Consider the following 25,206-nt stretch of genomic DNA (forward strand, 5'->3'; position numbering starts at 1 on the left):
GCTATTTGACTGAGTATCAATCTAACGTTAATAGAAGTCAAAGGTTTCCTTGTTTAACACTCCTACTGTACTCTGGAATCATTTTGTTTGTAATGGGTTTTGGAACATAGTCAGATTTGAGCAATTTGTCAAATTGCTGTTTTTGCTGTTGTGGATAATTGCATTTTTAAAAATATTAGTGATAGTATTAGTAGTATATTCCAAGGCTGAAAAAACAACAGCGACAAAAACCATTTAAACAACAGAGGGCGTGCTGTTCCATCTAATTCCTCTAGGTGGCGGTAGTACACATTTCAAAGTGAGCATCAGCAGCAATTTTTTCACCATCTGCTGATTGGAGTTGGTCACGACTGCCAACTCAGTGCCAGTGGAGAAGTCTTATTTTTTTTTCATAACCTAAACATTTTTCTTAATTTAGCTGTGAAAAAGCAGACACATTGCTGACACTCATCTATTTCGATGTTTTTGGTATTTTGTATTTTTTTTTCAGATTTTTGCTCTGAATAAAAAAGCGATATTTATATCCCCAATTTTTTAAAATATATATATTTTGTACCTTTCTCCTTCATTACTTTACGCATAATGCAAAAATATGGAATATCATATTTAGTTGTTTTTTTTCTCTGTATTTTTATACCTTCCTTAATTTTTATGAATAGAATCCAAATCAGAATGCCCTTGTGTCATTGTACTCGAGATTGGAGAGCTCCCCTCTTCAGTGCAATATATAACAAATAATTTAATTAAATATATCAAATAATTTCATTAAAGAATAAATAATTAATTGTATAAAATGTTCCCTTATAAATAATAAAAAAAGAAATATTCAATTGGGAAAAAAAGGGAAAATCAACCTGCAGACACAGGAATTATTTATTCTCTTGGTTGTCTTCCATGCAGATCATCGCTGCTCAGGAGGAGATGCTGAGGAAGGAGCGTGAGCTGGAGGAAGCCCGCAAGAAGCTGGCTCAGATCCGACAGCAGCAGTACAAGTTCTTGCCGAGCGAACTGCGCGAGGACAACAACTAAAACAAGCACACAAACCGACTTACAGTGCATTTGAAATGTCTCCTCTGCTGTGAGACTTGTTGGAAGCAAACAGTTCACTGTAGTCTTCAAAACAAAGACTTTTGGGACAACAAAAAAATATATATCAATCACGACTGTGTCTCCTTGTACAACAACGCAACTACTTCGACTGATCTCAAACCGAATGTGACCGTGTGAAATGTTTCGTCCCCAAATGATTGTTTACCCGCATTGAGACGCGTCCATGTTGTGTGAATTTCTTTTTATTGGCCATTGGAAGTCATGTGACCCCATCGACCAAGGATGGTTTGACAGATTTATCAATGTAAATTTGACTCATGGATATTTTTGTGTTCGACTTTTCTACATGCGCAATGATCTGCATGTTCATCTTAGACCTTCAATCGACAGTGTGCCGTCTCTCCGACGCAATGGTGACTTATAGAGACCATGGACGGAATATTTATTTTTAATTTGAGGGTTTTTTTATTCGCGGAAATCTTACACCTTTCCACACTTGGGGGGGGAAATGAATCTGATGCAATAACAAGGATGGTGCTGTAGAGGGCCGGGTCGGTGTCCTGTGTCGATCAATGCGAAGTACCAATAATAATCAATAAAAATGTTTATTTTCGCTTCCACCGTGAAATAATTTGACCTGTATTAGATTCGCTGACTTTGAAGTATCACGTGTTCATTTAAAAAAAATAGTTTTACAAATAATAAATTGACTTAATGAGAGAAGGCATCTTGACAGTAATCAAGCACAATTCTGCAGAATGAATAGATTTTTTTTTTAACTGAAGGGAGCGGCTTTATAAATATACTACCTGCAATAGATGAGCCCTTTGTTTACCAAAATGTGATTGTAGTTTTCGCCTTACTTTACGGCCTATGTTACAACATAACATACATGTCGAGTGTATGTTCGGGTTTGTGCATGGCTTCAAGTGCATCATACCATAAAGGTTCGACTCTATATAGATGCACAAATACATAACTTAAAATGGACATTTTTGGATGTTGGTCTTTCTATTGTGTGTATGAGTGAGAATCACACGTGTGTGTGCGCTCATAGTGTTGTTATTATTATTATTATTATTAGTGCCTTAGTCCGTAATCTTGACAACGTCTACAGTGGTGTGTGAGTGGAAGGACAAGCACATTTTTGGCAGTGGAGGTTCTCATTTGTCGTCGTCGTGGGTGTTAACATCGTCCAAGTGAAGAATTAAGTCTCTCATCATGACATTTAATGAACCTTTAAAGGGGATGATCAAACTGGTTCACTGTGTTTTCATGAAGGTTTTCATCATTTTGCCTCGTATGAAATCTTTCAGTGTGACGTACTCTAACTTGCTCACTGCATTTTTACCACATTTACTACGGCACATTTTAAAGGCCTTTTCACTAGTGATGGGAAAATGAAGCTTCAAATTTGCTTCATGAACCAGTTGTAGTATTTTTGAGTCCTGTAGATGGCACTGTTGCTTTAAATAAAGAGTTTAAAAAAATGGCAAGTCAGTGTGCTTTTAGCCTAATGTTGAACAGAGAGTGCCAACTACTGGAGTCCAAAAATACTACAACTGGTTCATGAAGCAGATTTGAAGCTTCATTTAGCCATCACTACTTTTCAGGGGATGATGTAACTGGTCACTGTATTGTCTTGAGATCTCATTTAAAGAATTTTTGGGAGACGGTAGCGGTGGTTCACTGCTTTTCCATGATTTTTCTCTCATTCTTACGTTTGTTTGTTTTTTTTCTCTCTAATGGCAATGATATAACTGGTTCACTACACTTCATCAAGCACCTAGCGTAAGGCCTTTTTGGGCATGGTAATACTGCTTGTTCATCATGTTTCAATTTCTCACACGTAAGACCTTTTATCAAACTGGTCTGCTGCATTTTCATGATTTCTCTCATCCTTCTGACTCATTTAAGGGCATTCTTGAGAGATGCTAATACTGTTTCACTGCAGGCCTTTTTTTCCAGATGACCTTTATGACGACTAGATCTGGCAATTGTCTGGCATGCACTCTCTGGCTTTAAAACCAATAACAAACTGGATTTGTCAGTCAACCCTACGCCCCCTTTCCTGCAATGGTATTTTATGAATGAATAGGCTATAAAACGTTCTGTGACATTAAACATTTGTCTCCATTAGGATGTTGTGAGACGTTTTGCAAATGTTGTATGTGTTGCCCTTAACAAATAGATGGTAAAGATGACATATATAAGATATTTATCCGGCCACAATAAAATTATTTTTTTGTATTTACTGGAAATAAAGTGTTGCATTGTGTCAACGGCCCCATGTGTGAGCATTATGATTTACAAAGTAATTTACTGTGTTGCACGGTGTGTCCACTGTAGAGTGATAACGTTGAAGCTGTGGAAGCTTTCTGCACATTTTGGCATGTGCTGTAAATTGTGTAAACTCTGTTATTTTGCTTGTCACTCTAATTCATTCCCGATTGGAGAACAGAAGTTGTGTTATGTTCAGCCACCAAGCAGCGCTCTTGAGTGTGCCTATGTTGTTTGGTGTCAGAACAAGATGGCATTTCTGAGTCAGCAGTAAACCTGAAGCTGTACGCAAGCCTGCCTGTCCATTGACAGCCATGCTAAATTCGTCCGCCACTAAAATTTGAGGAGGCGACATCAATTATGGCCCACACCAGCTGCTTCATGTACTCCTTTTAGAGATGGAATCGCTTTTACTGCATTTCTTCTTATGGGCGCCTTCCATTACTACAAAACTACTGAAATTGGATCTTAAAATGTTTTACATTTTTTCATGTGAGAAGGCAATTCCCGTATATATAAGAGAGAGTTTTTACTGAAAAACACTTCATGTGGTCCTAAAATTAACTGATAAAATTCAGAGAGGTTAAAGTTTTTTTTTTCATTTATTTGTAAGGTAATTCGTCATAACAATCAATTATGTGCAGCCAACCAACCACATTATTACTATTATGATTATTATTATTATTAATGGTAATATTAGTGATATTAATATTAATGGTAATATTAATGATATTAGTATTATTATCAATGGTCATATTAATATAAACATTACTATTTAAATATATTAAAATTTATATTTATATTATTTTGTGTTAGCCTCATTAGGGTCACGTGAGCTGAAGATGAATTCCGGCGAAAGGTGGGCAAACCCATCACAGGTCACCAGCCAATCACAGGCCACCTACAGACAGCCAACCAATCACATCCACACTTGCAACCATGTACAATTTAGTCTTCAACAAACCAACAGACATGTTTTTGGAATGTGGAGACCAATGTATTGCTTTCACATAGATGGCGTGGTTCACTAGAAGAGTGGTTGTTTCCCAACCCAAAGGTTTTGGGATTCCGACCTTGCAACTATGTCAAAGTGTCCTTGAGCGTTAAACCAAACCCCCAGGAGCTCCAGCGGCTGCGTCATCAGTAGGGGAATGAGATGTCAATGTGAAGCACTTTTTATACCTTGATAGGTGGAAAGGCTTGACACAAATGATGTTGTTTTTCTTACCCTCTATTCAGAACCCAGACTTAAACCCAATAGAATCCATAGTTTGACATGTGCAATAGATGCCCTTGCTTCAGAACACAACGGTCATCCAAAAGGTGCAATTTGGAATTCTCACCATTCATTCGCGTGCAACATCACGTATGATGACCTAGTGAAAAACATTTTGGTTGTCCATTTTCTCTGAGAGAATATAATGTACCATGAATGTGATTTTCTGTTTGAACCTTGGACTTCTGTACATGGTTGTCATGCATTTGTGGATACTATTGTTAGTAGTTGTCAGAGCGTTCTAGCTGACTGTGGTTGCCTTCACACTAAACTAAAAAAAAAAAAGATCTGACGCCCCTATTCTTAAAGTTGAACGTGGAAATGGAGGCTACCAACTTGGACCAAGTTGAACATGTGCTTTGCAAGCAGTGACACTCCAAAAATATTTACCCATCACAGCACTTGAATGTTGTGTAAAACTCCTGTCCCCTCACCATGCAGCCTTCACCCAGGCTGTGAGTGTACGTGTATGTGCGTGTGTGGGTGTGTGTGTGTGCGTGTGTGGGTGTGTGCGAGACAGCTGCAATGGTGCCAGTGACCCTGTGAACTATCAAATGGGCCTTAGGTGAGGGGGTGCGGGGGGGGGGGGGGGGGTGAGTCAGGGGTGGGTTGTTGAAAAGCCAAAAGCCACTCGATCCAGGGTGGCCAATTAAAGAGCTGTGACTCTCCAACAGAGAGCCACTAGGCCATGCTGGATGATGATCCTCTATGAGGAGAGCAAAGCCCATCTGATAGTAGCCAGGATGTTAAGTATGCAAGCCATGAGCTTCCCAAATGATCCCTGGAAGACAAACACAAAGTTCCACAAGCTAACCTGACACCCTGCTCAGAGGGAGAGTAACTTCCACACGAGGCTTATTTAATCAGATAGATTTGCTTTGCATGAATAGCTCACATGCACGAGATACTCAGACATGACTTCATTTCTTTTGACTGCCTAATGCGAGAGTTGACAGATAGATGGATACAGTATACTAGATACTGTAGAAAAATATGGACAGATAGATAGATACATTGTAATTAATTTATTAGTTGTATCAAAAAGACAATGCTCAGTTTGATGCAGTACATTATAATAATAATAATAATAATAATAATAGTAATAATAATAGTGGTATGTCAAAATGAATTAATCAGTTAAACGTTGTAACACCAATCTTAGTATATATTAATAATTAAAAAACAGTTGAGAAATATTTACCAATTTTTCAAAAGGGAATATAATCTTAAAAGGCTGTCAAAGGTTTTTCATATCAAAATGAAGAATAGAATAAAGCATCCAATCACAAACGTCTATATTTATTATAATTTATATATTAATAATATAATAAGTAATTTGTTACAAATAAATTAGCATATATTTCAAAAGAGAATAAAATAACAAAAGTCAATCAAAACTTAGTTTACTGTTTTAGAATTAGAACAAAAAAAACTAAACTATGCAATCGAACACCCCGTACCTGATTCTAATGTATTGATACATCATCAATAATGTAATTCATCATTAATAATTTCTTATTTTTTCAAAGCAAAGTAATGCCTTAAAGTCACTCAAAAAAAATCATTCTAATTGTGTCACATTCTGACACTCAAAGAAGCACTGGGAACGTTATAAGGAGTATATAAAGTAAAGTGTTTAACTATAGCCTATGTCCTATATATTTATGGAAACTGAATTAACCGTATGAAATCACAGCGAAGCAAGCGGTGATGTCACAAACAGGGCGACTAATTGCTTGCTGCATGGACGGTGATGGAAATAGGGCCGAATGTGTTGATGGCGCACGAAAGGAGGGAGGAAGCGATGGGTTGCTTGACTGACATCCGTCCCCCATTTATGGACACACAAGTGGTCAAATGTCTCGGAGGAGCGAATCAGAGAAGACTTTCGCAGAAAAAAAAGATAGAGCTCCTGCCGCAGCAAGCAGCTGCAGTCGTGTCCAAAAAGGTATTGGGTGTCCAGTGACCCGCCTGTCCCGAAAAATCCATATTTGACCCACCACAACGTGGGCGAGCTCGCACTCCAGCTTGGCATTCGGTGTGGTTCAGACGCTCCGACTCGAACCCCTCTCCAGCCGTCGTTTGTCTTGTTTTTTTTTTAATTGGTTATACGCGCAAAGCACCGACACTTGAACAGCCATGGATGCCATCAAGAAGAAGATGCAGATGCTCAAGCTCGACAAGGAGAACGCCTTGGATAGAGCTGAGCAGGCCGAGTCGGACAAGAAAGCGGCGGAGGACAGGAGCAAACAGGTTGGCATCCAATGAGGAGCGGAACTCGTGCGCTTTTACGCGCGGAGCTAATGGTGCATGTCCACTGCCATCGAAAATAAAATACCCATGTATAATTGTGATTATTTCTTAATATTCTTCACACAATATCGTAAAACAGTAAACAATTAGTAGTGCGACCCAATAATAACACGCTTACCTGCTAAACATAAATTGTTGCATTTGTCTCTGGTAGCTTGAGTCACTTTTAGAAACACACCACAATATGTTTATACACATACGTAAGTGAGTATAAATGACAAATCTATCTCTCTCTCGCTCGCTTTCTCTCAGCTTGAGGATGACCTGGTGGCACTGCAGAAGAAGCTGAAGGCAACAGAGGATGAGTTGGACAAATACTCTGAAGCCCTGAAGGATGCCCAGGAAAAACTGGAGCTGGCTGAGAAGAAAGCCACAGATGTGAGTTCACGCCTCACTCGTGTGACCTTGAAATGACCTTTCTCCCATTAACTCATATACTGCCATTGACGGCTAAAGATGTCAAAGATCCATTTTTTTTTTTTTTACTCGGCTGGTAGTGAGTGAGTTAATACACAATGCAATAATCAAGTAAAGACACTTGTGGGTCGAACGTTATATTTAGTGTGTTCTTTATATGGTAAGGTCACTGCTTACCACCTTCTTGAGTGCATTCCACAGGCGGTGGCACCAAACCGAGTACCGGTGTAGTGTTTCGCCAGAGTGTTTTTACATGTGTGTTTGACCCATGTGAACCTTGACTGATATGTTCTTGTCCCAGTTGGCACGGGTTGTCTCTTTTATCTCCATGCTCAGAAAAAAAATGACCAGTTTCCTGGCTCTGTAAACATAAAATAATAACCGTGGTAATTATAGTTAGAAGATTATTACATTTTTGACAGCTTGGGTCGGGTTTATCTCAAGGGCAAAACAGTAAAAGTGATATTTTTGTTAGTCAAGTAGGAAATTGAACATTCAGTCAGTTAGTGACTCACTCGGTTAGTTAATAAGTCATCCAATTAGTTTTTATGCAAAATTTGTTGTTAGTTAAGTAGGAAATTAGTCAGTTATTTACCCAATGTGGGTGATATGTAGGTTAGTTGGTTAGTTAGTAACCCAGTCAATTAGCTAGTTTAGTTAGTTAAGTAGAAAATCACAGTCAATTATTTACTCAATGAGTAAGTGGGTTCCTCAGTCAGTTAACTGTTTAGTCAATCACTCAGTCACTTAGTTACTTAGTTTATAAGTCAATTATTTAGTGAGTAAATCAGTAGGAAATCAATTTTGCTTTACTTAGCTATTTGTTGCAAAGTCAGTCAGTAAGTTACATAAATAATTAAAAGTCTGTCATTTAGTTGCTCAGTCAGTAAAGGTAAAATTACTACTACTACTACTACAACAGTAATAATAATAATGATAATAATAATAATAATAAAAACGATGATGATGATGATGATGATGATGATGATGATGGTGGTAATAGTGTTTACAAATTCAAAAAGTACGTTGGGCCTACTTTAAAATTAACCGCTAATGTAGCTTGTTTGTTTACTTTGATGAAATCGATGAGTTTTTGGGTTAGCTCAATTTTCCAGTAGGGGGTGCCCTTTTTAATAATTCCTTAATTAGGTCGCTGGAATTTGTTTAAATATTTCATGAATGACAAATATGGTTGTGAAACATCTATATGTATACAATTCATACTAGACATTTTAATTTAGTTGATGCCTTAAATAATTTCCGTGCGAGTCACTTCCGGGTTCGATGGCACGTCCCAATCCTCATCAGGACTTGATTAAAGTGCGGTGGGGGCAGGGATCAAACGCGCCGCATCTTGCCTTGTGTCCGACGGTGGCGCCTGTTAGTGGAGGCCAACAAGAACGAGACTAGCTTAGCCGGAACGAAACCAACGCCAGTCGGGGCTCAATCATGGCGGGTGGAAGCTCATTGGAAGCGGTGAAGAAGAAAATCAAGTCGCTACAAGAGCAGGCGGATGCGGCGGAGGACCGGGCTGCCTTCCTCCAGCGGGAACTCAACCTGGAGAGGAGCGCGAGGGAAGCAGTAAGCCGACGCTAATGATTTAAGGCAATTAGTGTTGAGGCAGCCGACAGTATTAGGTGTAAGTCTGGTCAAAAAGCGTGGCGACTAGGCCCAGACAGCGCTTTATGCTCATGTATAGGATGTACACACTTTATGTTGTGAGCTCCTCACCAACCATTAGCGTCGAAACGCCCTGGCTGCGAAGAGTACGCTAGCTTGACGTCAGGTTGCTCTTTGTGCTAAACCCCACGAGCAACATGGGGCACCCCTCAAGTAGCCTAAAGACTTAGGATCTCGTGCTTGGCTCCATCATAGACTTTAAATTATTCAACCCAAACTGTACCAAAAGAGTCCACTGTAACACCCGCACCGCACCCCTCCCTCAGTTCTGCATCCCTCGCCACGCCCAAGATTTGTTTGGATGCTGCAAAGTCCCACAAGGGAATTTTTTTTTTATGCTTATTTTTTTTTTAAACAACCTTTACGCAAATACACCTGACTGAGTGACTTGTCTCGTGCACTTCCCAGGCTGAGGGTGATGTCGCCTCCCTGAACAGACGCATCCAGCTGGTTGAGGAGGAGTTGGACCGTGCCCAGGAGCGTTTGGCCACGGCTCTGACCAAGCTGGAGGAGGCTGAAAAGGCTGCTGATGAGAGCGAGCGGTGTGTGCACCCTACTCCCATCCTTTTTTATATATATATATATATGTGATAGCTGATGCACAGTTTCAACAACAGCCCACAGGATGTTATATTCAGAGACTGTAGCTTTGAGTTTGTGTTTAAGTTCAGAGGTCACTTGGACATCACTTATCCCATGCTGCAAGAACAAAATAGCCTTGACATAAAACTAAAACCGTTAAAACATGAAATAATGATTCTTCTTTTGAACTTGCTCCCATTTGCCTCATTTTAGTTAGTTATTGATAAAGGTTGTAAGAATGCAACTCCCAAGCATCCGTCTCAGTGATGCCACTTCTGGTCACATGTTGCAATGCAGTTACATAGGAAAACGGTTGGCAGCGGTTTTTAGACCATTAAACAGGGTGGGATTTAAGGTGATATACATTTGTTTCCTGTCATCTTTCCATTCCTGACCTTTCAACTTTTCATTAGTTGCTAATTTATTCTTGCATCCTTACTTCCGTCACACCTTCACTAAAATGACTTTTCTGCCTTCTTTTTTTGTTCATACCTACCTGATCCCTTTTTGACCTCTTTCCAACCTTCCTTCATCTCCAACATGTGCCCTTAAAATCTTTTTGTTTTTCTTATATTCATTTTTTCCTGGCATGTTTTTATTCCTGACTGTTCCCTAAGAGGTTTTTTTTATTCTTGCATCCTTACTTCCATTGCTTTCTCCCTTCCTTTGTTCCCATCTTCCTCCTTATTCCCTTCTTGCATTCTTATCCTCATTCTCGCTTTTTACTTATGCATCCCTGCCTCCTTTCTTCACTCAAACCTCCTTTTTGCCTTTTGTCGTTTCTTCCTTCCTTCTGTCACCTTTCTTTCCATTCATGAATCACTTTTTTGCTTTCTTTTCAACTTTGACCAGCTTTTTAGTTTTCTGACCGCATACCTTTCTCTTTACGTTTCTTTCTCATTTTTTTTGTTACCCCTTCCTTTTTCTGTAACTGCTTTTTATTATGCCTACTTCCTTAAAAAATACTTTGGTGCCTACGGCCCAATACCGGTTTAGAATCCGTGTTGTTTTCTAATGTTTTTCCATTTGATCGTTATATTAATGGCCAAGTGTATTTTTATCATACAAATATTGCAAGACTACAATGTAGAAATGGGGCATTGTTATAAACAGAAGCTTCATGAAGTCCACGGGGGAACTATTAAATGTATGATATTTGTGTGACAACAATTGGACATTTTTGGAATGTTGCAAGTCCCCTTTTGAAATAACCAAAATGCCAATTGTGTCCCCCTCAGTGGCATGAAAGTTATTGAGAACAGAGCGATGAAGGATGAGGAGAAGATGGAGCTGCAGGAGATCCAGCTGAAGGAGGCCAAGCACATCGCTGAGGAGGCTGACCGCAAATACGAGGAGGCGAGTTTCTCAGCTGGAGCATTTCTGAAACGCTTACTTAATATTTGAACCCATATTGTGCATTTGACCTCAGGTGGCCCGTAAGCTTGTGATCATTGAGAGTGATTTGGAACGTACAGAGGAGCGCGCCGAACTGTCTGAGAGGTACGAACAATTCAAAATATGCGTTATACTTGGAAAGAGCGTTTTTGTTTCATGACTATCGTGCTACTTTCCAACTCAAACAATAAAACCCCAGCAAATGCTCAGAGCTTGAGGAGGAGCTGAAGACCGTGCAGAACAACCTGAAGTCTTTGGAGGCTCAGGCAGAGAAGGTAAGCCAGCAGAAGAGGAGAATGACATAATTGAAGCTGTTTGTGGTATTGTGACACACTTTTTTTTTTTCTTTCTTTCTTCTGCGTGTGTAACAACAGTACTCGCAAAAGGAAGACAAGTATGAGGAGGAGATCAAAGTTCTTACAGACAAGCTGAAGGAGGTGAGGAAGCACAGATTTGGTCAACATAACACCAGAAAATTGTTAATGAAAGTTTGAGGAATTATTAAGTCTTTTAAATAATACTTATCACTAGCAATATCACAGAGTGATTATATTTTCTGTTATTTTTTTTGTATTTATTACGCTTTTCCTGTATTATCAAATATATGGTCCACACATTAATTTCCCAAATCTTTCCTCTATAAGGAGCTAAAATCAACTGCTTTGAATAGCTGTTGCTTACTTTCATCATTGCTGGTGCTAAAATTTTGTTTTAACTCCCTTCAGGCTGAAACTCGTGCTGAGTTTGCTGAGAGATCAGTCGCCAAGCTTGAGAAGACCATCGATGACTTGGAAGGTACGAATCTATGTATTTAAAATTATATTAGGCATGTGAGGAACCCAAATGGGGTCTTACAAGTGATTCCTTGAAATGTAATACTGTGTCAGATCGTTCACACGGGCTTCGCATGTTTCAGCGCTTTATCGCGAGTGAAAAAAAGTTGACGCGGTCGTGCTGTTATTGGCATTGGCAGCGGTGCTCCTCGACGTACCGCCTTGTGTCTGGCATTCCGATCCGCTGGCTGTTCTAGGTCGGCAGGTGTCAGTCCGGACGCTTTCTCTGTGACTCGTCCGGAATCTGTCACTACCTCCGCAGCTGTTATGTTTCTATTGCTGTCCTGCTCCCTTTCATGGTTTCTTCATTTGTCTTTTTTTTTTTTTTGCCTTGGTTGGCTGACTTCATTTCATTTTCCTTCCCTTTTTCTTTTTGTTTGTCCCACTCCGATCCACCTTGGTAATAATTCCTCCAACGTAGATGAGCTGTATGCCCAGAAACTGAAGTACAAGGCCATCAGCGAGGAGCTGGACCACGCCCTCAACGACATGACTTCAATGTAATTCAGCAAGATGTGCGTGTGTGCGTGTGTGTGCTTGCGTGCGTGCGTGCGAGCGTGTGTGTGTATGGTGTGTGCCTCCTTAGTAGTCTAGCCACACACAGCCTTGACCACTCTAACAGAGAATAGCGCCTCCTTGTGGCATGTCTCACTTTGGTAACTAATTCTCTCAAGCCATTTTTTGTTGGGAGGGGGGGTTGCAGTGCATCTCAGTAGATTTGGATGTGGACAACTTTATTTAGTTGAGTAGTTCAATTGAAAATGTGAAACTGGTACGTTATATAGATTCACTACACCCAGTTGAAAATGTTCTCAATAATTATTTTTTATAGAATTTTGATGCTTATAGCCCCCCCCAAAAAATAAAAATGAGTACGAATTTTCATAGAACCCGAAGACGGATCACTTTTTGAATTGTACTAATGAAATAAACTTTTCTACAACTATTAATTATGATTCACCATCTATGTCCACTAACGACATCTAATAATACGTTAGCACGCAATGCAGTTTTTAGTTGAGAATCTCAAAGTGCAACAGTTTTCCCTTCCTCATGCCTGCATCCCATTTCGCCATCCTGCATGCGTCATTCTGCCTTTTTCGTCATTATTTTTTTTATCCTTTTCTCCTACAGCTAAATGTGCACATCTCAGAAGCCACACGCTGGTTCGTCATCATCATCATCATTTACTGTCTTCTTTCCTCTCTGTACTGTCCTCAACTGCTACTTTCTGTACACGTTGGGCCGCCGCTGCCGCCACCACCGCCCATCTCTCATGCACACCTTTCAAGCCGTTTTACTTTGCTGTAAAATAAAACGTCTTCCATCTGTGTCAGCCCCCTTTCCCCTTTTTCCTCCTGAAATCATCACGTCCATTTTTATTCGTTTTGTTTTTTTTTCCTCTGTGTTTTAATTTATTTTGTTGAGTAGCTTTTGAATAAACTCCAAAGCTCCTCTCGCATTCACTGTTCTCCGTTTCTGTGTGGGAGGACTTATTTTGAATCAAAGTTTAGTTGAGGTGTGAAGGATTTACAACAGTGGAGCGTTTAAGGTAGAAAAAAAAAAAAGAATAATAATTCCCATAGGTAATGATGTAAATGTTGTTCCAGGGTCAAATTGTGAGCCTACAGGTGTTTGAATAAATTGTCTTTTAAAATGTAAAAACAAAAATACAGTGTTCAATGATAAAATCATATTGGCGTTCTTGTTGCAGATTTTGAAATCTTCAATTTACTGAAAAGATACTTGACTTAGAAATGCATCAATTTATGAGTTTTCGGAATTATGAGCATTTTTTTTGTTTGTTTTTTTTTTTGGGTGTGGGTTTGAGCATGCTTCAGATGCGCTTCTGTTAGGTCGCAAATTATACCGCAAATTCCACCCGACGTCCTGAGTCTCCCTCACAAGTAAACTGAGTAATGAACTCCCTCATGGAACGAATTGCACTCTGGTAACACTGTACATACCTGTCGATCTATAAAAAGTGTCAACGTTTAAGGTGTTGCTCCTTTTTCAATAACAGCCCCAAAACAGCAAAATGCTAGCCCAGAATTTCCTCATTGATATTTGCTCAAACATTGAAGTTTTGTCGAACTTGAATTTGAGCTTAAGCACGTAAGATTTTGTCACAATTCAAAGTTCCCAGGTGGCTTTTAATTAAAGGTCTGACGTTCTTCTGCCAAAATACACAAAGGAAAGATAATGAAATCATACTTAACAGCTACCTGTTACACTCTGGTTGACGTCACACCATTTTGACGGTGGTTCAATCTCATACAAATGTGAAATACGCACACTTTTTATTTGCACAATGACTGGAGTGAAGTTAGGGCATGCTAAGAAGCAAAACATTACTTGGTCTTACCAACTTTGGCGGTATATTTAGCAACTTTTATGACACATCTCGTGACTATTCAAAAAAAAAAAAGACTAGTTCTTGTGTGGTGTTTATTGAGACTCTGATACTCCCTCCAGAGCAAGAGACTTTCCACCTTTGCATCCAAATTGCAAATTAATTGTGCCTTGCTGTTGACTCATAGACCGAGAAGCTCTCTGGGGAATACTTTTTGTAAATTAGACCCGCTGTTATATAACAGTTCAACACGCGAAGAATAGCTGTCATACGAATAGGCAGAAAACTAAAGATTTAATTTCTTGTTGGGTTTCACGTCATGGGCGGTCAGTACTCGAGAGAACCAACTACTTATATAAAATCATATAAAATCAATCTTTTTTTTTTTTTTTTTTTTTTTTTTTTTTTCCTGTTTTGGTGGAAGAAAATTGCACAGATATTGCTTTGATCAAACAAAACGTATTGGATTTTTTTTTTTTGTGGTCAACAAAATCTGTTGGCTGGCTCATAAGGAGCAGAAGTCCATGATGCTAAAAACTACTAACTAACCTCTGCTATCTGATTTTGTCTTCTGATACTAACCTGCCTTCTGTCTCCTCTTTATCTCTCTCTCTCTCTCTCTCTCTCTCTCACACCTGCCTTCTGACTGTCAAGACCACCTTTACAAGCAGGTTGAGAAAAACCGTCTTCTCACCAACGAGCTACGGATAGCCTTAAACGAGGCGTGAGGCGGTGGTCCCCTTTACGCTCTTCACAAATGTCCTCATACTTTGATGCAACGTGCATATTCAACCGGCTCTGGTGCACATCTCCAATCAATGGGTGCTTTCAATCGGCAGGAGAAAAAAAAAATAGTTTTGGACTCTTATCATTATGCATGCTTCAAGTTGACTTCTTGGAGGAAGGTCAGAGACACGGGAAAGTTCTCAATACGTCTGGTGTTTTTTTGTTTTTTTTTCTCAGTTACTGTCAGGGCTGTGGCACTTTTATTCATTAGCATCTGTGCTACTACTTAGCAGAAAGAAGCGGAGAGCGGCGAACCCAACTCTTGTTTCAAATGAAAGTTTTCTTTTGTGTGCTTCAAGTTTTCTTGTAATGCGCCTACGCTCTGGGAGTAAATTGCACAGAACAGAAAGTTAAAGCTAATGATTTAGGTGCTCATGCTCCATGAACCCGCAAGTTGTTGTTCAAACGGTGGGCAAATCAAAATGCCAATATTTCCGCTGACTGTCGACTAGGAATTCCCACGTGGACTTCGCGCTCCTTGTGTGCCTTGATTTATGCTGAAAACTCCAAGACACTGGTGCATGATGCGCAACTATACTTTTCTCAGAGTTTGGGAAATCTAGACTTCTGCGTCAACAGTACGTGATTACTTGAGCGACTTAATCAGACTTGGAAAATTGTCCCGAAATAAGTCAACTTACTCTAAATGGCGCTACAAGCGGGTTTGATGATACGCTTTAGTCAGTACACATACAATAGAATGACTTTATTTGCATTTCACAACAGCTGCGGTTTTAACAAAGCAATTAACAGAGTGTATAAATTCAGTGTCTTGACTTTTGACGTGCCCTTTTTGATTTATTACAGTGTGGTTCTCTCTAATATAGTTTTAAAGTATAATTGTCTTTATTTATTAATTACATTTTCAGCTAGTTTTTGTAATATAGATGGTTGAATAGAGGTTTTAAAATTTGGTCAATTATTTAATTTGATCTTTTATTTATTTATTTATTTATGCCCCAATATCTTTGATCATTGTGCCATTGAAGGGATACAACTTGTTATTCATTCAGTGGCACTATGCATATTTTTTTTTCCTTTTTCTTTTTTGGGAAGGAGGGTCTTTGGGGCCGGCAGATTTTGCGAAATCCAATTATATGTACAAGAGAACCATCAGTTTGGTTTGTATTTATGGTCTAGAAATGTTTTTACATACAAATATTGACCATAATCATGAATTTATTACTTTGTTGGCGTAGCTTAGTGCTGGACCATTGTGTACTGACTTAAGCACAATGATAACCGTGTCCCAGTGCAAGTTTGCCCGTATTTGGATATGCTTACGTAGCAGACTGCTTGGAAGTAAAGGCCTTTTCACACTGCACTTGGCAACAGGCGGCATGCCGTTGACATACTTGTTGATTGTATGCGCGCAAGGATGGAGCTTTGTCGGGTGGTGACGATCAAGGTGGACTCGTGTCATGCCACAATGCGCCATGCAGCGAGACCCAATCCAATTTATTATTTTTTCCCCCAAAATGATAGTGGCCCACTAATTGGTGTTAACACTTTGAAATCATTCTGCCAGTCATTGACGTCACTTCAATGTCGGTCTCAAACTGAACTAAATTAAATGTTAGGGTGTGGCATTCTGTCCCCAAGCCCTTGTAGCACATGCGCAATAAATGAGTTAATTGACAGCACATTACACATTGCTAAGTGCAGTGTGAAAAGGTCTTTTGATAAGGCAGCAATTGTGGCGAGAACCAATGATGCATTTCTAAGACTTTGTTGGCCTTGACTTTTGGTTGGTTTTGCCAATGGACATGTTAAATGATGTGAATTTTCCCCAAAGTTTTACAATTCATAGTCTCGGGGGGTAATTGTTGACGTATCATTTAATGCAAATACCAAATAATTCATCACTCTGACCAAAGCAATCCACCAGCTGTCTCTGAATTTCTCCCGTGTTTGTCTTTTTTTTTTTTTTAATCAAGCATGTCTTCACAGAAGGCAAATGCTCCCTCAATAGTACCCTTCACCAGACATGAAGGGATCTTTTTCAAGGGAAATCTTTCTGGAGCCGAACCTTTTTTAGTGGAAAACTGCAAAAAATGTGTGCGGCCTCATACTGATCGTAATTGAGCTGGTTGACGAATTCAATCAAGTTGTTTCATGCATTCATGATCACAGCCCTGCCTATAACTGAAATTCAAAATATTAGAAACTTAACTTGAAAATTTGTCCCGACTTATTGAATACTAACTCCTGTGGTTTAGACTTGGTTTGTAACCACGTTGTCTACAAGTATGTTCAAAATAATCCTACACTAGAGCTTCCTGTTTGTGTATGCACTGTTGTTTGAACGGGTCTTAACGCTGCCATGCTATATTAACAGATAAACTTGATCGTGCTAAACAAGAGGACCTGAGTGTAAAGCAGTTGCTGGATCAGACGCTAAAGGAGATCTGTAACATTTGACCTCCAACACCGTGACTGGCTCCGGCACAACATGGGTGCCGTAAACACAACACACGTTTGTGTGTCTTCGGACCTCATTAAGAAACAAGCTACTGTAGATGAGCTCTGTAACTGCACAGCATTCACTGTATGCGTTTATTTGTTGAGAAAATGAGCACTTTTTTCCCCAGGGAGGAACACGTCACGTGGTTAGCAGCTAAACTCAAGTCAAGGAACCTTTTTATTGAGTACTTTTGTAGTTGCCTGGCTGTCTTTTTTTCCTGGTAAACAAATCAATCACGTATGTTTATTTTTATTTTTTTTCCCGCTTGGTATTAGCAGGGTTCCCTGAATGTACACAGAGTATTTGCACACAGAACTCACTTTTTTTGTTTCCTTGTTTAGCTGTTTTTTGTGTCGCACCAATTTTATGATCATGGCAATGTTAAGATCATGAATAAATTGTGAAATCAAGTATATTGTTTCATGTATCGTTTTATTTGAAGGGAAGTGTGTTCCTGCACATGTTTGACTCATGCAAAACCATATATCGTATCTTTGTACAGATGGACAATCTAGCTTAATTTTAATATTTGTTTCCTCCATTCTGAACAATGACGGCGAAAGCCCAATTTATCCTGAGAATCGCTGTGATCCCAGACATGACAAGCCAAAAGTAAGACACACACACAAATAGGCTTTCCTGAACGTGCTTGAGCCATGACACAATCGAAATAAAATATACACGATCTAAAATATTTATTATGAGAGATAACCTTCGCAACCACCTGTTATGTATCGTGAAAAGATATTTGAGCGTTTAAACACTAGTCTTGATACACGAGTTGGACATCTTTATTTCGCTTGTGAGGCAAAACTACAAGTGTATGACGCAAGCTCACTAGTTGGGCCTAGCGGTGATGCCAAAGCTGAACACACGTTTATACTTGGAAGCTTAAAGTGACGGGTGATGACAACGATTCTAATAAAGCCAAGATGGGTATGAAAGCTATCAGATAAATGCTCAAACGACTTTCCATATATCAATCAGTTAGGGCAATAAACATTTAATCATTTATCTTTACCAGTTGTAGCGAATTATGCCATGACATAATTCCTCCTGGCCGATAGAGGCAGTGTGGTATATCGACGTTCCTCCCAGTAACAGTTCCGGGTCAAAAGTGAAAGTAGCAGGGCAGCGTTGTTTAGCGAAAACCACGATTTGAGAGGGAAAATGGACGACAACCCCGGTTTCGACATATCGACATCAGATAACAAGGCGTCGTACGTACTGAGCAACGTCGTGGTGGTCGTCGAGCGAATTCTGACTTTTGTTCCGACCAAATCTCTGCTACGAATCGCCAGGTAGGGAAACATTTTCTTGTCCAAGTACCAAACTCCACAGGCGCTCAACAAACATGGCTGTTTGGGGGAAGTGAAAATCTTATACTGTGACTTGAAACACTTTTACGTCATCATGTTGCTGGCGTCAATTAAACGAATATGTGTTTTTGTTTTAAACAGTCAGTTGTCAGCAGCGGGAATGCTCACCTTCACTAATAATGCTAAGGGTAAGCGATGTTTGTGTGGTCTGCTTCCAAAGTGTGTGCAGGCTATGGAGCAACTGTGCCCGACGAGTGCTGAAAACGCAGCAGCAGCTGGCATGGGTGTCTGCTTGTGGGCCTTCAACAACGGACGTTCATGTTCTCTGCAACTTCCTGGCCGAGGAGGTGGAGGTAAAGACACACGCACACACACAACATTAGCTACAGGGTGTCCTCTTTTTATGATAGTTACGTTCCAAATACAGCTAGAGATAACCTTTGGGTTTTGTAATAGAGATCAACATGTCTCATTTTAATCAAATATTGTTTTAAAAAAAAAAAAACACACAAAACGCAGGCTCAAAAGGCAAAATCGTTTCAAAGGGCTTCACAAGCCCACAGTTGACAACATTAGAAGGACTTGAGAAGGGGCCACATGTGACAGGATCCCCCTTTCAGGATGACCAAGCTGCACGTTAACACTCAGTCTGGTGCTATGCAATATAACTAAAACAGCATGAGAGTCGATACTTAACAAGTTGAAGCACTGTTTTTGTCAAGACATGCTACAGTTGGTAGATTTTAATTCTCCATAGCAACACATTCAAGGATGTAATTCAGTTATTGCCACCTAGCCCCCCCCAAGCAGACAATGATGGGGCAAGAAAGAAGAGTAGCAGCAGTCAAACAGGCATATGTGTGGTTGAACTAAATGCAAGAGTATTAAAATAAAGTCTTAAATCGTGATTTGAACATTTGACTAGCTGTCGCTTGCGGATAGAATGGGATGCGGCGTATGTGGTGCATATGATGTGAGCGCTAGCCATTTTATTTAAATAGGAGACACACATTTCCTTTGGTAGACCTCACTGGGTGTTGTTTTAACACTAGCAACTTGACTTGTATTTCCAGAAAGTGTTTCTCCTGCCCAAAACGGTCCTAGCAATGATGGACTATAATTCCTTCAAGCTACCAGGTTACTGCTACAGACAGAAAAAATGTTTGTATTTAATAATACAACAGTCTTGCATGCTTGATAACTTTGACCCAGCAATAAGCATTCCATTTTTTTCCAAAGCAAAGAGGAGCCGCCACAGTCCCGTTGAGGAGCTCATCCAGGTCTTCCCCAAGAATTGTGATGTCATGGGCATTGCTACTCCAGGAATTGTCTGTGAGTTTGCTTCCTCTTGTTCTTCAGATGCCAACTCTTGCGTTTTCAACTAAGTTTAGGCCACTAACTGGCATGGTCACAGAGCTTACATAGTCACGTGATGCTTGGATGTAAACTACAATAAAGCATTGTCAGCTAGAAGCATGGTCACTTGTTACAAGGAGTAATTTGTTATACATATAAAAGTTACATTAGTGAGCAAGCAGGATAAATTATTGCTCGCCAGAGTTATTTGGCCAATCGTTTGTGCTCTTGTGTTAACAATGTATGTAGAACTTCAAAATGAAAATAAAAAAACAGCCAGTTTGTAGGTATACTCTCTTGTTGCTAGGAAGACTTTGTTCATTGGGCTCTTTCAGTCCTTCTTTCTATATAACCTGGAAACTGAGATAAAAGTTCATCCAGATAACAGGTTTGGGCACTTATTAGGCAATATTTATTGCACTCCTTGTTATTCAGGAAGAACTTTAGTTGGCGAGCGGGCATGTTTGCTTGTTAATAGTACTTTTTTTTGGCGTGTGTGTGGGAGGGGGGGGGGCACCATTTGTGCCCCTGTATTATTGATATAAAACTCAACGCGAAATTTAAACTTGAGCAAGCTTCCACTCATAGTTCATTGTTGCTTGTCAGAGTTTGTTGGGCACCGTCATTTGAGCTCTTGCATTATTCTTAAAACATTTTCAGCCAACTAGCCGGCTTTGTCACTCATTGTTAGGCAGGTTTTTGAGTTTTTTTTGGGTGAGGGGGTGGGGCACTATCGCATATAAATAATAAAATCATATAATGCTTTAAAACAAACAAAATGACGCATGTTCATCTGTTGCTAGGCAGAGGGTTTTGGTTGCTATCATTTGTGCCTCCAACCCACTTTAAAAATAAATAAACGGAAGAAAAACACCAGTCACGCTGTCTGTAGGGATTTCCTTGGCAACTCTGGGCAGCTGGCTCTCCAAACAGCAGAGAAAAAAAAAAACCCTACAAATTTCACACTGGAATGATGCACAACACCTTCCGGGCAACTTGAGAAGAAGGATCGCCCGCTTTCCCGCAGACGGCTCGGCATTAATCCACACCGCCGGTACTGAGTCAGAAGGAGGGCTTCTTCTGGCCCCCCAACCCCTCCCTTGATAGATGGCCTCGTCTGCGGCGCCCCACGCTTGCCATTTCTCCACATAATCACAACCCTGCGGAGAAGTGACTCTCCATCAGGCGGGCTCTCCTTGGCCGGGATGATGGCTTGTCAGACTGCCGTCGTCGATCAGGCCTAATGGCGGCCCCGGCTGTTTGCCATAACACTCATTTATTGGTGATATTGCTGTTGGGGAGGGGTCAGCGCGGGGTCGCCTTGGCTCTAATTCAATTGGAGGAAATCTGTGATTGGATTATGTATAGCAATGTATGAAGGCAGGGATGACATGTAATAGGTTTCCTTATAGCCTGAAGTACAAGTTATTTATGCTTGTTGGTTATGGACTGCAAGCCTTGAAAAATCATCCACAGAGTGGAGTGTGCGGGAGAAATGATATAAACGTGTGTGTGAAATGTTTTCTGTGATCTGCACTTTCTTACGCACATCAACAAAACAGCTATTGGAGATATTGAGTGATTTTGTTCACGTGTACTTAATTTTATGACGAGTGAGTGTCATTGCCTTTGCTGTAGGTAATTTACAGAACCTGGAAGATGATGTTTTTAATGTCACTCGCGCACTATGCCATGTATGTGTCCAAATTTGCTCCAGCAAGACGCACACATTGCGCGCTTGCTTGGTAGGTAAGATTTAGTGATATTTGTATTTTATTTTAGCTTCATTGTGATCATCGGCTTGAGGAGGAGAGTTGATATGTTTCAGTAAATTGAAAAAGAATTATACATGTTCATGGGGTCTGCCGGGTTCCTTACTTTGGAGAACATTGATTCGAGGTGTCAACGTTTGGAAATTTGCAAAATTAATTTATAGCACTGGGGATCACAATTTTTGTTGAGTTAGGTCTGACGGCTGTTTTCAACATTTGCCATGTGGCTGTGCGTGAGCACTTTCTCATTAACTGGCAAGTCTTACTCCAGCTATTCATCGGAAATTTGCTTTGCTAGTAACCTCTGGTGAAATAAAACTTGACATTCTATTAAAAAAAATGGGTATAATTTTGGAATCAGCATAAAAATCGAATTCAACAGAGCCTTTCTTTTTTTTAAAACTGTTCCATCAGTAGCCTACTCTTTTAATCTTAATAAAGTCCTACTTTTGATACAGTTTGTAGCAACATCTTTTAGCATCCAATATGTCCATCACCAAGAAGCTGTGTACTTTATGTCTACTCGTTGTTTTTGGTGCGTGTGTTCGCAGTAACCCCGAGCGGCTCTTGCTCCAGGCCTCCGCAGGAGTATCAGGCCGAAGAGGCGGGCTTTGCTATCATGTTTCCAAGCATGGAGGGCGTCCACATCAAGCCTTTTCATTTCTGCCAGAAGTCCCTCTCCCCAAGTGCTCTGAAAGAAGCAGGTGAGTGAAGACCCGCAGGCAACTGTTTTGCAGTGTTGTTAAGAAACACGCAGTTAAAATAACGTTGTTATTTTAACAATATGCATGCACATTTTCACTACAACACAGTAAGTAAAAGAAAGAACGCTCCTTTATGGTGAATTTCAGATTTAATCTCCGCTGACGACGACAAACGTATAACGTGACGTGTGCTGAATTTTGTATAATGGGCTTGTGCCAATAGGTCTCGTCGACAACCCCGAGTTGAGAGTCGTGCTCCTGTTTGTCTACGAGGCGTATAAATCTGGAGGAGCTCGTTTCCTTGGCCAAATTCTGGAGCCTCTGGCCAAGAGCAAAGCTCTTATCGCAGGGGGTCTTGTAGAAAGCGTCTTTCCCGCCAGCCTCTGGTAAGAAACCACAAGCAGATCTCGGTGCTTGCTCTGTCCCCTCATGTCATGACGGTATGAAGATATTGTCAATGCTATTGATTTTCTTCCTCAGTGTGAAACTGGGTGAGTTTAATTGAACGCAAAGCTGATATAATCGCAGAAAGCCATGACTTTATTTCACCTCCTGACATCTAATGGAAGGCCATGTCTGCATGAACTCATGAAGGTGAAAGTCATAGTAAATGTAATTACCACCACCTAGTGGCATCAACTCTTTTTTTTTCCCCTACAGGGGAAAAGGTGAGATAAAGGTGCATTGCTCATTTGTTCAAGTGGAAAATTCCGTTTTGCTTTTCATTAAACGCATGACTAAAATACCTTACATGGTGATTAATCAGGGAATGGCATCTATTTGAAGATATCCAGTATTTTTACTGCCATAATACAATTATTATTGTTATCCATGTTTACATTTAGTTGTAGCCGGGGTTCGTACGGCGTGGTGGGCCTAGCCCTGAGCGGCCCTAAAGTGCAGGGCGCCTCGGTGCTCTTGGACCAGGACGTCAGCAGCCCCAAAGGAGCCGAAGCCACCATCCGCAGGCTGAAAGCCGCCAAAATCCCCGAGAGGAACACCCTGGGCTTCATGTTTGCGTGCGTGGGCCGAGGGCAGAATTACTACAATAACCAGAGCAACGTGGAGTCCGTCGCCTTCCAAAAAGTCTTTCCTGGAGTTCCGCTGTTCGGCCTTTTCGGCAACGGCGAGATCGGCTGCGACCGCATCGTCAAAGATGACTACACGCTGTGCGACACCGACACAGACTGCCTGCAGCACGAGTACACCACGGTTATGACGCTGGTCCATTTGGGTTGATGGATAAAAACTTCATATTTGACCATCGCAAATTGAGCTGGAAAGCGTTGGAGTTAATCCTTCAGCTGTCATTTTTAATGGCAACCGCCGGGACGCCGTTGTCTCCCTATTAACAGTTCCGTTAGGATAACATTGATCATCTTTTCTAGTATCCTACTGTGATGTAGCACTCTTGTAAAACATGTAAATAGTTCGCTTATACTTTCTGCAAGCATTTCAGACCGCTTTTGGGTCACCTTACAGGATTTTTGCTTTCAGAAAAAAAAAAATACCCTGAGCTATTGTTAAAGAGTTTCTGATCTAGCAAAGGCACTTTTTCTCCCTGTATGAGGAGATGTCACTTTCCTTTCTCAAAGACTGGGCTGTTTTCAAACGCTATGTGAACAAAAGTATTCGGACACCCATTACACTTCCGGGAATGTGTGTACAGGCATCCTGAACCGCTTTTGAGCTGAGGCCCCTTTATTTGGTCTGGCCAGCTACAGCCAAGTTCTGTGTAAAATGAACAGGTGAATAATTGCTCGATCTTCTGCTAAAATGGCTCCGGTACGGGGAAGAAAAAGGACCAACTGTGGAACTGGCTAACCATCTGTTGTATTTCAGTCCAAAGCCACTTGATGGGCCTCTGCTTCTTCCATACCTAACTCATTCAAGCATGCCCCCTTTATGGACTGGAAACTTACCTCTGATATATAAGTAGAGACTGGAGACAGACAAAATAGGTGTAAATGATGCCCTGTTTGGCAAATGTTTTTGGTACTGCCAGAGTGTAAAAAAGCAGCCAAACTCTCCCAAAGTTCAACAGACTTCCTCTCTTGAATGGTGATTTTTTTTTTTTTGCTGTGGTCCTCTAGTGGTGAATGTGCAATTTCCACAAGTATGTATGTTGCATTGTCGCATAACTATTGATACTAGCTGCTGCTGTCTTTTAAGAGTTCAACTATGTTTGCTTGAGAATACTGTAATCTCTCTCTCCTTTTTTTTTTTTTTTTTAAACCCACCAGATACTTCCATTTACTGCTGAAAGCTAGTACAAGAGCGGTGAAAGATCTATTTTACAATAACAGCAATTCTAGAACAGGAAAAATCAACAGAGGAATTTTTACGTTCATCATATCACAAACTCTTGTACTGACTCTCAACAGCTGACCAAGTGAGTGCATTTTCCTTGGAAGGAAATGGACTGTACGATTTGTATTAGTTATTTTCATCTGAGTGGCAAGTGCACTTTTCCACACGATGTGCCAAAATCAGATCTGCCCTCAAATAAATGGAAAAACCCTAAAGCAAAAAATGAATCGTGAGGCGTTTACGTGCTTGTGTTTTTCAGCTCCCACGCTGTGTCGCGAGCGTGTAACATGGTCAGCATGCATTGATTGATGTGCGC

The 25,206-nt window shown here is 40.4% G+C and overlaps 4 protein-coding genes across 11 annotated transcripts in view; all 4 read left to right on the forward strand.

The window, feature by feature from the left end:
* The window catches only part of tln2a (talin 2a), a 71,634-nt gene extending 68,298 nt beyond the window's left edge, over positions 1–3,336 (forward strand). For both annotated transcript variants that reach the window (XM_088295877.1, XM_088295876.1), the window contains one exon: positions 901–3,336. In XM_088295877.1, coding sequence (XP_088152003.1) covers positions 901–1,029 — 129 coding nt within the window. In that variant the 3' untranslated portion in view covers positions 1,030–3,336. The remainder of the gene's footprint in view (positions 1–900) is intronic.
* Positions 3,337–6,708: 3,372 nt separating this feature from the next.
* Positions 6,709–8,746, forward strand: LOC148337424 (uncharacterized). The gene is made up of 3 exons (XM_088297108.1): positions 6,709–6,859; positions 7,172–7,297; positions 8,645–8,746. The coding sequence occupies exons 1-3, from the start codon at positions 6,746–6,748 to the stop codon at positions 8,744–8,746; spliced, it is 342 nt and encodes a 113-aa protein (XP_088153234.1). The 5' UTR covers positions 6,709–6,745.
* On the forward strand, positions 8,635–17,839 carry LOC148337425 (uncharacterized). 6 transcript variants are annotated; one of them, XM_088295434.1, is made up of 9 exons: positions 8,635–8,917; positions 9,425–9,558; positions 10,837–10,954; positions 11,028–11,098; positions 11,193–11,268; positions 11,368–11,430; positions 11,719–11,788; positions 12,248–12,326; positions 14,834–17,296. In XM_088295434.1, exons 1-9 carry the CDS (start codon positions 8,786–8,788, stop codon positions 14,853–14,855), a joined length of 765 nt encoding a protein of 254 aa, XP_088151560.1. In that variant the 5' UTR covers positions 8,635–8,785; the 3' UTR covers positions 14,856–17,296. The 6 variants fall into 6 exon arrangements, with proteins under 6 accessions (XP_088151560.1, XP_088151564.1, XP_088151562.1 ...); XM_088295438.1 differs by lacking the exon at positions 14,834–17,296 and adding an exon at positions 17,304–17,839 and having other exon boundaries at positions 8,636–8,917; XM_088295436.1 differs by lacking the exon at positions 14,834–17,296 and adding an exon at positions 12,961–13,288 and having other exon boundaries at positions 8,636–8,917; positions 12,248–12,341.
* Positions 17,840–18,508: 669 nt separating this feature from the next.
* On the forward strand, positions 18,509–25,117 carry fbxo22 (F-box protein 22). 2 transcript variants are annotated; one of them, XM_088295258.1, is made up of 7 exons: positions 18,509–18,730; positions 18,969–19,101; positions 19,822–19,885; positions 19,988–20,080; positions 22,428–22,580; positions 22,804–22,966; positions 23,426–25,117. In XM_088295258.1, exons 1-7 carry the CDS (start codon positions 18,600–18,602, stop codon positions 23,817–23,819), a joined length of 1,131 nt encoding a protein of 376 aa, XP_088151384.1. In that variant the 5' UTR covers positions 18,509–18,599; the 3' UTR covers positions 23,820–25,117. The 2 variants fall into 2 exon arrangements, with proteins under 2 accessions (XP_088151384.1, XP_088151383.1); XM_088295257.1 differs by having other exon boundaries at positions 18,511–18,730; positions 19,822–19,909.
* Positions 25,118–25,206: the final 89 nt, after the last annotated feature.

This window comes from Idiotropiscis lumnitzeri, chromosome 5, assembly GCF_059441095.1.
Source record: "Idiotropiscis lumnitzeri isolate Australia: NSW breed Sydney's pygmy pipehorse chromosome 5, RoL_Ilum_1.0, whole genome shotgun sequence".
In the NCBI taxonomy this organism is placed as follows: Eukaryota; Metazoa; Chordata; class Actinopteri; order Syngnathiformes; family Syngnathidae; genus Idiotropiscis; species Idiotropiscis lumnitzeri.

Bases quoted from the DNA above. Each gene is read 5' to 3' on its own strand.
- LOC148337424 (XM_088297108.1), top strand. From the start codon at position 6,746: ATGGATGCCATCAAGAAGAAGATGCAGATGCTCAAGCTCGACAAGGAG. The intron at 6,860-7,171 runs GTTGGCATCCAA...GCTTTCTCTCAG, and splicing joins CGGAGGACAGGAGCAAACAG to CTTGAGGATGACCTGGTGGC. The intron at 7,298-8,644 runs GTGAGTTCACGC...AATCCTCATCAG, and splicing joins CTGAGAAGAAAGCCACAGAT to GACTTGATTAAAGTGCGGTG.
- LOC148337425 (XM_088295434.1), top strand. From the start codon at position 8,786: ATGGCGGGTGGAAGCTCATTGGAAGCGGTGAAGAAGAAAATCAAGTCG. The intron at 11,099-11,192 runs GTACGAACAATT...ATAAAACCCCAG, and splicing joins CGCGCCGAACTGTCTGAGAG to CAAATGCTCAGAGCTTGAGG. The intron at 11,431-11,718 runs GTGAGGAAGCAC...AACTCCCTTCAG, and splicing joins TTACAGACAAGCTGAAGGAG to GCTGAAACTCGTGCTGAGTT.
- fbxo22 (XM_088295257.1), top strand. From the start codon at position 18,600: ATGGACGACAACCCCGGTTTCGACATATCGACATCAGATAACAAGGCG. The intron at 19,910-19,987 runs GTTTGTATTTAA...TTTTTTCCAAAG, and splicing joins CTGCTACAGACAGAAAAAAT to CAAAGAGGAGCCGCCACAGT. The intron at 22,967-23,425 runs GTAAGAAACCAC...GTTTACATTTAG, and splicing joins GTCTTTCCCGCCAGCCTCTG to TTGTAGCCGGGGTTCGTACG.